A 14,893-nucleotide genomic window follows, 5' to 3' on the forward strand; every position below is an offset into this window, starting at 1 on the left:
GGACTACAGAAATAACTTGATCCTAAGGTGATAAATAAAGTATATTACCACATACTCTGTGCTGTGTCTGGTAGGAACAATGTAGATCAAAACTCTCAGCAGTGACCAGAAAATGCAAACCAAAGTAGAAATCTTTTCCAAAATTAAACTATTTCAACAGCAGACAACAGCAAAAAAAAAAAGAAGCCTAAATATATCAATCAGTGTTCTCATAAATGTAGGACCTACTTATTCCTCTGTCCTAAGAAAGGTGCCAAAAGAAGGGAGAGAAAAAGCAGACAGCAGATGGAGCCAAGACTGTTTCTCTCTGCATTATCCAGCTTCTTTTATGTCTCCTTTTTTAGCATGTTGTCTCTACAGACAGTCTGTGCTCTCTAGGACATTCAGTGTATATGCAGTATTTAAAATATTTTATTTGAAATAGAACAATTATAAATGCAGCTACGATTTCAGCATAAATCCTTGTTCAGTTTGTTATTCCATTTTCAATGTAATGAAAACCATTTTAAATAAATTTTCTTATGGTGAATTGCATATATGTACTATAAACTTTATACAACCAATTTACCTAAATGACTATAGGAAATTGATTATTTGGGCTTGAAGCATTTTGCAATTTATTTTAATATGCTGTACAGAGTGAAACAATGAGCTCTTTCTAAGATACCATGACACATTTTTGTAGCCAAAAACCAAAATTCCATTAGCAGTAATAGGCAATATCCAGTCTAATTGTTCACACAGTACATAATGTAGCCTTTCAGTATAAGAGCATTTCTTAACCTTTATCCTATTGTACTTTATATTAGACTGCAAAGTAATGATTTTTCAAAATAATTTCGATCTTCTTTAAATAATTTCAGAAAATACAGGACTAAACTCTATTTTGAACACTACCAAGGCATATGATGCAAAACTGTCCCTCCTAARCTTGCCTAAAGGTAAAATTTGTAACTGTTCTACTTTATATGTATCTCATTTTGTGTAACATTTGACAACAAAACTGATTTACCTAGGTAAATAATATTTTGAGTGTGTTTGTTAAAATTGAACAATGCGGTCTAAGCTTGTGACTCAGGACACAKAATCTGTTTCCAATTTGTGACTAGCCTGCCACATGCAGAAGTCTCACTGAAGCAAGTAATTTATTTGTTTGTGGAATAAGGGATGAAGTGCTGATTGAAGCCTACATATGATTCTCAGAGATCCTTTTAATTTAGCTGTGTAAGAAATTAATATATGTCAATGATTCTGGCTTTCGCTGACTTTGTAGTGGTGAAAATTGGCCTTTCTGAAGACRTATTGCCATGCATTATAATCCTATACAGCCATGACTTTCCTCATTTACAGGCTTCTGTGCCTGGATTCTCTGATTGGTAAGACTGTTTGCTCCCTGCTCAGGAAAGATGAGAAGAAGACAAGATATCAGTGGGCTTCCATCCCAAGAAGATGATACAGAAAGAGTACATTTTTATAAGCTAAATTTTCATTTTTTAAGCAATATATATTTACTTTAATTTAAGCTTAGCTAAAACTTTCCAAAATTTCAAACTCAAGCCATGGATTCCACTTAGCTTTTACCATGCATTACAGGCCATGGCTTCTGAGTATGTTCATAAATGGTTCTACAAATTGCACATTTTTTTCTCAGATAAAGATACCCATTGATGGTTCTTTCACTTTGTTTCTCTCTGCACACAAAAGCTAGAGACAATAGCATGAAAAATTCCATCTACCAAAAGGACTCTAGAAGGGATCTTGGGAACTACAGACCAGGAAGGCTGACTTCTATCCCTGGCAAGATGGTAGAATGAAGTCTAAGATCACTGAATGAATGGATAAAGATGCTCTGGTCGAAAAGTCAGCAGGGTTTCTGCAATGGGAAAGCCTGTCTGACCAGTTTTTTTYGAATTCGATGAAGCTGTTAGTAAGTATGTGGACAAAGGGGATATGAATATATTTGAATTTTCTAAAAGCTTTCCAATAACCTTACACAGTAAGGTAATTAAAGAAACAAAGTTGCTGTAGGACTGGAGAAAAGGTTCTTTTACAGACTGGAAGTTGGTAAAGAACAGGAAACACATGATGAGGTTTAATGTTGATTTTTTACCACGGAGAAGTCAGAAATGGGGTACCTCACTTGCTTGGACCAATTTTATCCAACATCTTCTATGATCTACAAAATGTAGTGAACACATCTCCAAGTTTGTAGCTGATACTAAGCCTTTTTGGGTAGTCAAATTCAGTACCAATGGTGAGCAACTCTAAAAAGACCTCATTAACTGGGACAGGTGGKCAAAAAAATGATGAATGAGCTTCAGTGGGGACAGACATAAGATATATAGGAAAAAATAATTTAAACTAAGCTTATGAGATGATGAATTTGGAACCAGCATTTACAGCTAAGAAAAGTGATTTTACAGGCATTGTAGAAAGTAGCCTRAAGTCTTTGGTTCAATGTGAAGCAACAACCAAAATAGTCAATTAACTTTGGGAATCATCAGGAAAGGTACTGAGAATAACACAGAAGGCATCATTTTGCTCCTATGTACAGCCTTGGTGAGCCCAAACCTAGAGTACTGCATGTAGCACTGGTCTGCACATCTGAAGCACTAGTGGAGTCAGAAACAATATAGAAAGAGCAACTAATGCTCAAGGTGATGGAACCATGAACCTCACTAGGAGAGATTAAAAATGGTGGGACTTCAATTTAGAGAGAAGGTGGTTGTGGAGGTATATGTCAGAGATTTACTGAATCAAGAAGGCTGTGGATCAGGTGAATGTGGAACTGTTATTCATCAAATCCACACAGGCTCTCAAAACAAGAAGACCATTCAACCAGAAAAAGTACTGCTGTACACAACAGGTAATGAATGTCTGAAACCTAGTGCCATATGATGTTGTAAAGGCAGATGGCATCAGCAGATTCAAAAAGGAATTAAACAAATTCATGGACAATATCAATAAACGAATACTAAAAAGACTAGGTAAGGATATAGTCGCTAGCATCTCCAGTCCAGTGATTGTGGATGATGGGAGGTTACAAAGGGAATGGACTACAGAAAGTAATCTAATTTGATTATTCTCCCTAAATGACACAGTCTAATACCCCTGCTAGAAACTGACTACTGGTTTATATGGACCTTTGGTCTATCTCAGCCGGGCATGTCTTATGAGCTTACAACCTTCATGTGTAGCAGCCCATTTGAGAGAGGAAGAAAAAGAGGATTAGTATTGGTTGAAAAAAACACAATAGAGAAAAAAACATGGAATATGTGGATACGCAAAGAAAAAAGAAGTGTTAATGAAATAGGCAATATAGTGGTGAAAAGAAAGAATATATACACACGAACAGATCAAACTATTCAGCAAGTTTCATAGTATTTATATAGGCATCTTTCAGCATAGAAGAATAATAGTTTTAGTAATAGGCAAATTCATTTTGTCATTTAACTTTTAAATTACAAAATTGACTTTGTTACAAAAGGTCACTTAATAAGCCACAGTAGACTTTAAACACAACCTGAAATTTTAACAGTTTGGTATCACAAATATTATACACTGGTAATTATATTTATAATGAAAAAATCAGAGATATATTATTAGTATTTGAACTGGACTTGTATATTATACATCTTTGTACTATGAACATGAGCCCTTTTTTTCTTTTAGAAGCAGCTGTACTTCAAAATTCTACTTCAAAAATTTAAAACATAAGACTGCAAAAAATATTATAAAGTATATATTTTTAATATGTATTTTTTTCACTCTACTGTTTTTAAAAAGTCTGCATGCAGACCATACGATTGTTTTTTAGAAATATGCCAGTTCTACCACACATCACATGAATTTTGAATTTCCTCAAATTGCTTTGGCCCTGGAAAAGAAAATACATCCAAAATACAACCAAATGCATCTTTCAGATGCATTTTATTTAAAAAAATAAAAACATTTGCTTTAAAAAATAAACAATAAACAACAGTAATAAATAAAAGACAAAGGCCAAATCTTGCAACCCTCATAGAATTCCTCTTTGCACGAGAAAAATCTCTGCAGAAACTTTAGAGATGTGATTTTCCACTTCTTTGCAAACTACAAASTCAGAGTGGTCATATTCCGCATGGGATTTATATAGATATAAACGGCCAAGTGAAACGAAGGGGACAATAAGGTCTTATCAGTTCCAAAAAGCATTTTTCCCTAGACTGTTTTCTGATATACAGGAGAGTTTGTCAAAAATACAAAATGAGCAGAATTCAGATATAAAAATTCACAAATAAGTAAAATTATATTGATTGACTGCATTATTCCTTGGATTTTAATCTTGTTTGATCTATTTAAATCATTGCTGCTGTGGCCAAACTCCTGACAGCTACTCCCACTTGCCAAATCTACCACAGTGCTGAATTACAGCATAAATATGGCAATTCATGAATATAATCATCCCAAGGCAAGTACCATCCTCTTTGGTGCAATCTTAGCCCTACATCATGAGTAGAGGGATTTCACCTCCTCCCTCCCTTTCTTCCTGGAAGAGCTCTAACAATTAAAAAATGAAAAAGCGAAATACACAAAAAGACAGGGAATGGAGAATGCRAGAAAGGAATTGCATCCCTTGTTTAGTAAATGTGCTATAACAGGCTTCCCACTCTCGCCAGTGAAACAGTAAAACCGATAAGAATAAATGGGGCATCAAAYTTTTACATAAATACCTATGACTTCACCTTTTGTGTAAAATAAAAAATGTCATGCACTTTAATCAACCTAAATTTGGCCTATTTATTTAAATGAGACTTCTGTCCAAATGGGAGCTTATTATAGGCTTTATATCAAAGTAATTCAAACAGTAGTTTAGCTTGATCTTCTTTTGTTTTTGCTGCAGCATTTAACGATACTACAATAAAACTCAAAATTATGTTCTGTTCAGAATATCAACAATACAGCAGAGATCTGTTTTATGGATATTTACAAGAAAGGCAAAAACATTCAACACATCTGATAACTCCGAAATGAAAACATTTCTATCTTCATTCTGATTGTGGATGCAGAGAATAACACGATTTTGTAATGGTGATGGGAAGGTTTTAAAAAATCTGTTTTTTATTAAAGTTATACCAGAACAACACAGCAATATCTCAAATTAATATTCTGTGTCTTTCCATTTTCAGATTTTCTGGAAATTTAATATTTCAGGCTGATTATATCCAGGTCTAGTTACTGTCCTGAAGTGGATATTTTGTTTGATGTGTTCAGAATATTTTAATTAAATTTCAGCCACTTTGAAGAATTCAAAAATTCTGCAGAAAATTCCCATGATTTTACTGCTGTGAAAAAGCTCTTGAAGCTTCCTTTTGAAAAGTAAACAAAATAAAAGCATAATAAAAAATAGAAAACATAAAACACAAAAAATAAAAGCAGTATTACATGCCTATTTTGATACAGAGATAATCTGCATTTTTAGTGTAGAACCATCAGGATTCCTTTGAAAATGTTCTATTTTGCACCATCATCTTCTGTTTTTGTATTACCACTACAGACCCCAGGACACAAATGCCATTAGCAGAACTTAGGATAACTCATCATGTACAACATAATTTATAATTTATTATTCATAATTAATCTTTTCCTAACTTTTTACTGTATGCATATTGCATATAATTTGAGCACTTTTTTTTTCTGATGTTGAATATAGAAATATTTCATCTTGCATAGGGTGAAAATACATTCTGAATGAAACATATTTTGTGGTAGCTTTTCATTCTCTGACAGCACTGAAATCCAGCAGATYCTGCACATTACTATTCCCCCCTACATACCTATATGGGCATAGCTTAGAGACAAAAATGAGAATGCAATACCCAAAGATCAGAAGAATCACATAGAATCACATCCCTGTTTACATAATCACATATCTCGTTTTCCTGCCACACACTTCACTTAAAATACACTTTAAAATATATTTAGGGAGAAATGATGAATGAACAAGGGTTCTAAGGACCTGKTTTTTTACAACTTTTATCAAGAACTATGAGGGAATATATCTGTAAGAAAACTGACTATAGACAGGTGTAACTGAGAACGCATCTCCATTCTTAAAGGACAGGAAAGATGGAATGGGGTGAATGATGCAGAGGTCAAAGTTCCTAATTCACTTAGTATGACTTTTATAATGCCCAATGGATAACAGAGATTTTCTCATAGGAACCATGGTGAAGAACACAAACAGAAGAATGTGCATCCAACCTGCATTTTGCATAATGTTCAAACCAAATGTAACAGAGGATATAACATAATATAAGCAGACACTTCATATGAGAAAGTCTGGATTGTCACACATGCAAGCATAATTGAATAAGAGCTGAATAAGGGTCCTGACTTCTGTTTGTTTGACTTTACGTCATTAATGTTCATACACAGTAAATTCTTCCATGAAATATAAACATYGGTTTTTAATTGATTAGACTCAAATTCTGCAAAAAGGATACACTGGATATGTTTGAGTACATGCATTCATCAACTCAAACTGTTAAATATTAAAGATGAATTTTTTTTTCAGTACCTTACTCAACTTAACTTCAATAGAACCGTAAAAAGTGTATCTCAACAGACTTTGACCCTAGCTACAGGCAACAGATTGTCTCTACTATTTTTTACTATTCAAAGTCTTTGTTAGTGAACTATTAGAAATGGACATAGCACTGTACAAAGATAACATCTTATTACATTTGAACATATTTACCAGCCATCTGTACCTAACAATATTGCTTTCTCTCTCCACTCCTGATGCACATTACTTATACTTCTAATTACACAGTCTTCTAACTGCCTCCATACCAAAATTCTAACATAYATTGTGACAAAATTAGCCAATCCATATAAGCTGCTTTTATAAGCAGTTTCTCAGTACAGCCAGTAAACTAGTACATTTACATAACTTAGAGTATATTACTTTGCTTCTCTCTTGCTTTCTTTTCTCTATTTATAAAAATGATGATATTGATATTTACTTTTCACAATATTTTGACACAGAGCCCAAAAAGAGATTTTGGAATCTAACATACACTAAGGAGCATCAGATGCCTCAGAATATGAGTCAGATATAAATGGAGTCATCTAAACTAACCAAAGGGAATCGGTCTGTCTTAGATTTAGTCCATCTTCCTTGAAGACAGCTGTTTATTTTAGGCGGTATATGCATTTTTACTGAGGAAAAAAAAATCTCCCACCACTTCATATTTTTATCCATGAAGCTCTAACTGCAGACATCTCAGTCATTTCTTTCAGAACCGAGCTACAGGTCTTTAACACATAAGCAGAGGAAGAAGAGTTGCTTATGCAGCTAGTGTTTTGCACAACAGTTCTATGATTAAAAAAGTCCCTGAGATATGGGTAACCCAGACTAAACCTCCTCCACCCTCATGGAAGCAATTCAAAATCACTTTTTGCAATACAATAGTGAAAAACTTTCTCATTGACCAACTGGTGACCCAAAAGTGAGGTACAGCATATAGAAACAGTGTGTCCAATTCCCACCAGCTGAGGATAACAGGTAAGAGGATAAAAATTATGCCACTCAAAAAGAAAGGAGTGGGAACAAGAGAAAACTCGGGGATGAGAAAGGCTCCAAATCCCAAGTATGAATTTATTACAGTTCTCACAGAGTGAGAGACTACATCACCTCACCAGATTGCTGGAGGCTTGTTCTATGCAAACAGGAAGGCACTCAGTACGCTCCTCATGTACTGAGGAATGTACTCTTCTTCAATGCATTCCATGAGAGTTTTTTCCACAATTTCAAGGTTATCCCAGGATTTCCCAATCCTATCATCTGCTCAGGGAAAGAAGAGTGGAGTGTAAAGTCATCCTGTTATGATGGGCTGACTTCTGAACAAGTGGCTGTGAAAAAGTGAYGCATAAATACTGGGAAGTTAGTTATCCTTAAGGTACACTACTAGTAAGGAGAGATGTTCTCAGTATCTTATGTGGAAAAAGTATATCCTAGGTTCCAATTCTTTAACCAAGGACTTCATATAAGTGAGATTATGGAATCACTAGATAAAAGAAAAATAGAACTATTGAAACGTCACACAAAATGTGATTAAAATCATATTGCCAAAAATGCAAAGTCAACCATGAAAAACAGAAAAATTAGGACATACACAAATTAAGATAATCTATGCAATGTGAATTTGTTCCCCTTTTGTGTATGCATTATGTTTCATTTATAGAACTTTTGCCTCCTGACATGCATAGTATAATGTGGTCTGTCCTATGCACATACCAAAGGTATGCAATAGAAAAGATACTTCTGTCAAAGTTGTCTATTTGGTACAAAATAGGAAGGTGCAAGGTATAATTGAGACAGAGGATTACAGAAAGTAAATACTATCCATGTTCTTACCCTTCATTTTATAAATGATACAGCCAAGGGGAACAGATTAAACTTTTAACATGTGGCATCTAATCATGTATCCTTCATTTTCTGAATGACCAGTTTCAGATAATGGAGGTTGATGGCATYTGGACACCTTAGGTACAATTCACATGTCCAGTCTGAGGCCAGAATTCTGTCTAGCCCAATGGAGAAAGGAAGGAAATTCAGAGCCATTCAGACTATCAGGGGTGCACATCTAAATCAACAACATGAATAACCAGCCTAAAGAATATTCAGTGGATGTGCAAAATGTTTGTAACAGAATGTGAAAACAGTAGAGCACAGAAGACATAAGTAGTATAAAAATATTAAATATATTTAAAAAATCAGATTCATGGCAGGTCAAGCTGGACACTCAAAATTAGTGGACACTTTGCAATCTGGCATTTTGGATTTTCTGTGCCTCATTTGCTCATCTATACTGTCAAAATAATAAAACCTCAATCTCACAGAAATATTGTGAAAATCAATTCATTAATGTTTATAAAGCTTTCAAAACTACAGTGATGAGCACTTAGTATAAGGGTATGTTACGAAYGGTAAGTATGCAAAGAAACATTGAAGAGTTTTCAATTCAGCAAACACTATTCATTTTATTAAATAAGACATATAGAATAAATATATAATTAAAGGTTTTATCTACAAGCAAACATAATTTAGGAAATTCAAAATTTTGCAGTGCTTTATTTTGCATCTTAACATTCCTCTTAAAATGGTTTTGAGGCTGTAATTGCATGTATTGGCCTGGATGGATCTTTCTTAATGCATTTAGGGCTAAAATTTGATTAACAAATCACAGATATATTAATGCAAAAAGGTTGGTATTTTGTTTGCAAAAAAAGACAACAGTGTCTCTAGTATGCTACCTATGGTAGTATAACTGTCTTCAAATTTCTTAACAAAGAAGCTTTACACATGCTATACTCTATCACAGATCAGCCTTATTTCAGATTAACACAGAAATATAAAAAAAATACATTACATTCATCACACATCCCATAAAATTACCGTTATGTAATTATGGAAACATCATTTCTGGCTTGGTACTTTTAAACAAAATTTGGCTTTGCACCAAACATTAGATTCAAACTCTGTTATATATGAGAAATCCTTCTCAACATTATATCTTATTTACTATTTGAATATAGAATGAACTCTGAACACTAATAAGTACAGTTAATATTAATTTTAAAATAGGTCTTCTCTGAAATATAAGCACTTCACATAATTTTCTTTATTTTGGCCCTGAATGATCTTACAACACAGAAACAGCACCGACTAATCAAACAATTCAAACTAATTAAAACACTGTGCACTGCTTATACCAAAGAATTTTTTAAGGTCAAAAGTAATTTTTCCATTATTCTTTATAACCAAAAATAATGGTTCTGAAACAATTGTTCTGAAACTTTCCTTTAAAAATTCATCTTCTATTATCTTTTAACTTAGCTTCATGTTGCATCCAGACTTAAAATTATCTACTGAACTGCTGTCAGAGGGACTGAATGCTCCCCTTCCTAGGCTTACCAAATAAAGTATCACCATCTATAAACCGAGGAAGTTAAATTTTAAGGTCAGCTTATAGGGAAAATGGATAATAAAGATATGTAAATACAGGCTTTACAGAACCATCAGACTCTTTCTCTGTCCTGTTGGGACATCAACATGATAAAAACATCTAACAAGTCTTCAAAACTCATCTGCATCTAAATTGGCATCATAAACTTTGATATGTCTGAATCAAAATATTTTTAGATAATTTCAGTCTTTGAAACAAGAGTTCAGCCAAAAAACAGTACACACTATTATAGTTGTGATTCCAAAGAAATGCCAGTGTAAGAAATGGTCTTTAAAATATGACTACTGATTGGACGCATGTTGAGGACCTGCTTTTGTCAAAAATAAGCGGGATTAGGAAGGCACCTTGGTAATCAATCCATGGGCTTCCGCACGGGTTTCAACAAAATCCTAAACCTGTTCTGACCTCCATGGGTTTTCCTATAAGTAGGAGGTGATGTGCAYACTGAAACTATGACTATATCATCAATATGCGCAATATAGCAAAATTCAAAGGGATGCTTATTATGAGATGATTATTATGGGATGCAAAGCTAGTCAGTAATAACAGTTCAGATCAGTTTGGGAGAAAATACAAATCTCATGCTTCAGGGTTTAAAGGTAGTCACATAACCATCAGTTTCAGGGGGAAGTCTGTCACAAGATTACTCCGAGGCTCTTGAACTTGGCTCTTGGACATTTTCCAGGGTACCTGGCTGCTGCCTACAACTACAGAAAACATACTGGAATGGATTAATTTAGATAGACCTAGTTAAGTCTAACTGTTACTATGTTCTTAACTGAGGTCTTGATTTCAAATGTTTTCTACATAGAATTATTAACACCATGCTCTACAAATTCAATCCTGTGATCTTTCTTCAAGACAAGCTCATATAGTTCTTTATAAGAGACTTACTTTCATTAAGAATATGCACTACATGTTTGAAAAAATTACATCTTCATTCTTATTCAGTCTTCTCCAAACCACTTTACCCCCTAAAAACTGACCTTCTGCAAAAGTAATGAAATCACTAGTTCCTCCATTTATGCTCTTACTGCTGAAAGTTCTACTCAAATGATTTGCAACATCCTAACTGTGAGTTTCTCAGTTCCTATACTAACATGAGATTTCTTCCCACTGCTATATGGTAATTTCTACATACTATGGACAAACACAGACTGGCCTAAAAAATCCTTGCCAGAAAAATATATGAGGGGAGAATATAAAGGAGGATTAACTAGGAGACTAGCTCTATCCTCATTAAAATTAATATAAACTTTACTAAAACATTCTACTGTATCATACCTAGCTTTTGGCATGACACTACTGTCTCACACATTCARTTCAGCTAATGTGAACTATAATCAATATCTTTATGATTTGCATGTGGATACTCAAATCCCAAGGGCAGCCCTAAGTATAGCATGAACTATACCTCAGCTTGCTGTTGTCCCAAAATACAGCTGACAGTTTCACATCATTAAATTAATACTTTTTAAAAGGGTGCCATTGATTCATTAGTATAGCTACATAGATTTATCATACCTAAGAAAGGCTGCAGCTATTTCATACATAATAGTTTCAAGAACATTTCATTTGTATTCTTTAAATCATTAATGTCATCTTCTATATAGAAAAATAAATGCCAGAAGTAATTMATTGTGAACATCTCAGAGTAAAATAAAATATTCAAATTTACTTCTATTAAGTTTCATCTACATCTTGAAAAGACACTGTAGTTATAAGAATCCTAAAAATATTACAAAAGGGTGATGCAGCTTTCAAGTGTGTTGCTAATAAAACCAGTGTTCTGATAGAGCATCAAATCTGTATTTGTAGTCTAGAAGACCTCCCACAAACTCCAAAAAGGTAATTTATTTAAGTAAAGACTGCAGGGTAAGGCCCTTTAGTTCTTAAGTATGAGTCAGCTTTTATGTTTCACATCTAAATGAAGATTTAGCAATCAGCAAAGAAATGGAAATTGTTTTAGGATATTACTTAGGCTGTGGGTCCATCTGCCTTGATCCTGCATATCATAACAACCTAAACCTGCCATTTGCTTTAATCAGTTCTGTGTGCGGCAGGATCACAGATCATGGGTCCTTAAACATGCAGGCAATATAACTTATGTAACTTAACATGAAAATACACAATTGAAAAGTCAGAAGTTCTGCACGACAAAAGCTTGAGAAAAGAAAAGCTTTCATTATCTGTGTCCTGCTTTATTTTTACTYTAATTCTGATTGATTGAGGTACAAACTATGGCTCAGATCCTTCACCCTGTAGCATGCAGATTGAAAGCTGCGCCTGCGTAGAGTCCCACTGCTTTCAGTCCACTTGCATAGTACATAATGCAGGATTGGGGCCTGTGGGTTTTTTGCTGGTTTACTCGAGCATGTTTGTAATGTTACTAAACTGCAATACAGCTGAGTAAGGTAAGCCTGCTGAATAAACATTGCAGTATTTTGTGCACATAATCACAAAGTATTTTGGGAAGTTTGCTTTTAGTATACTTTTGTACTTTGAAAAAAGGAAATTGGTATTTTGTGTACTATACAGTTGATTTCTGCAGCACCATGCATTCATAAACAAGTGCTGTTGCAACCAAAAGCAATCCTATGCAAATATTTACTTTTTAACCTGAGAGTTAAGTCTTCTAATTTATAAGGGTGGCAATTATTGCCTGCTGAAATCTTCTCAAGATGATGTATTCCCAGTACACTCATATTCCCAAGCAGATCTATCAAACCGTAACACACAACTGTCTTGAAGTAATATTAAACCAAAGAAGGGAACTAGAGAGATAAGGTAGAGAATTAAAGGTTTTTTTCTTTACAATTCATCTTCTTTTGTCTATTTTTGCAAATACACCACACAAAATAAAAATATAACATAAAAATATAGATCTTTGGCACTACCAGATGACTTAAACAYGGAGAACTGTGGTCAGTTTTAGCCTTACTCAGAATTCTCAGAATGTCAGACCTAATGATGTTTCAGTGTATCTTGATTATTTGCATTATCTTTTTATTGAGGTGTTAAAAGGGGAAAGTCATGTACTGAAGTATCTAGCATTTCACAAGATACAGTATACATACAGGTGAATTTGACTCAAAAGGCCTGAACCTGCTTTCATGGATGGTAAAGGACTGTAAAACTCACTGCAATTAGAATTTGTATAGAACTGTTCCAAAGCTCTTTAAGTCATGGTGGCTAATCCTTCTTGCCCTGAAGTTGATATGAGTTTTGACATTAGCTGTATCTGAAAACAGAACAGAATGTGAATCATGGTATCTGAGATTATGAAAGCTCTGTTTTTCACTAAGACCAAATCTGTACACAACTGTTTTATAAGGTTGTCTTGCTTGTTTATACTTCTTCCATCTTCCTGCAATACAAAAAGAAATGACAATGTGCTGAAGTTGACTATAACCTAAATTTTAAATCAATGGGTGTCCTTAGACTAGCTAAAGAAAGGATGGTGTATTTAATGGGTGAAACTCATTTACTCTCTCTTAATAATGTAAATTGCACTAATTAAAAATACTGTTTTTTGAAGGTTCTAAGCAAAATAAATAAGCAAACAAAACTTCTGGTGAAGTCTACAGAATTAATATCAAAGTTAAAGATAACAGCATAGGCTCAGAGGATTATAATATAATCTCGCTCTTCTTTTTTGTTGTTCATTACAGAAGTGTGATTTTCTATTCCAAGGTCGGTCAGTAGTTTGTACTGATTTTACTCTTGTATTTAAGAACATCACTGAAAGCTCCATTGCAGAAAAGAGGCATAAAATGTAGTAAACACAGCGATATCTTACATCTTCTACCTGAAGGACCTAACCAATATATAAAACCAGTACCAAACAAATYTGGAAACTTTCAATATTTACGCTGTCCAACTACGTTTATTGTTATCTAATGATATTTTTCAGGGCTAACACTAAAAAATGAACAAACAAACCCTGAAGCTACATCCAATCCTTCACAAGTAATAAATGAAAACACTATGTTCAGCAAAAACTGCGCTGCTTTTACTTCTAGCTTAAGGAAGAGAAAAGGAAAGGAAGAGAGGATGGGATCAGGGAGGAGAGGTAGTAGATGTATACAGTTTTAAATTTGTAATGACTTGTAAGTTTTATTTGTACTAGCATCTATTGATTTGCTTTTCTGCCCACGATCTTGTTTCTAGTTTTGGATTTGAGAATGAACTCAGGATTTGGCCCTCAAWGCTGAAATTAAGATTGTTATGAATTTACTGACTACCCCAACTCTGCAGCAGAAAGAAAAAAAAAACATCAGTGAGATTTCCGTCCTTTCATGCCAAAGTCCTTATACAACCACTGCAGTTCTCAAGCAAAAGATTTATTGGTATCATATTACCAAGCTCCCCCCCACCCCAAATGCAGGTTTTGTTATTTCCATAGTAAAAAYACTGCCAGTTCTTACCTTACAAATTTGAAAATAATCTGAAGTCAGTGTCTCCTGGATCTCATCTCTGGGRGTCCCCGCAGCTCCTGCAGTTCCTCCTGGGTGCGTGGAGCCACCACCAGCCCCACTTCCACCACCACTGCCACTACCACTGCTTCCACCAGGGGATGAGGCAGTTAAACCATCCAAAACTTTGCGAAAATTAAATTTCTTCATTTTGGAAAAATATTTAGGAGAATTTTGAGGGGGGGAAAGGATGTGTTGTAACACRTTCAGCTACATGTAGCAAAAGAGAAAGTCTTTAAGGGTCCTCTGAGTGAGGCAGCACTTCAGTCCCTTGTACAAAACAGAAGCTCAGTATTAGGTATAACTGACTGAAAAATACCAAGGCTTCATTTTGTCAGATGTAAAAGCTACCTAGAAAGGTCCTTTTAAGAAAAAAAAATCTACAAGCAGCAAAACTAAGATTTA

General features: G+C 34.4%; 1 protein-coding gene across 1 annotated transcript in view; it reads right to left on the reverse strand.

Annotated features, from left to right (window-relative positions):
* Positions 1-14,638, reverse strand: part of STXBP5L (syntaxin binding protein 5L) — a 201,063-nt gene extending 186,425 nt beyond the window's left edge. The window contains exon 1 of the mRNA XM_085324665.1: positions 14,441-14,638. Within this exon, the coding sequence (XP_085180791.1) occupies positions 14,441-14,638 (198 nt within the window). The remainder of the gene's footprint in view (positions 1-14,440) is intronic.
* Positions 14,639-14,893: the final 255 nt, after the last annotated feature.

This window comes from Rhea americana, unplaced genomic scaffold (assembly GCF_003343005.1).
Source record: "Rhea americana isolate MKP2758 unplaced genomic scaffold, rheAme1 scaffold_92, whole genome shotgun sequence".
Classification (NCBI taxonomy): Eukaryota; Metazoa; Chordata; class Aves; order Rheiformes; family Rheidae; genus Rhea; species Rhea americana.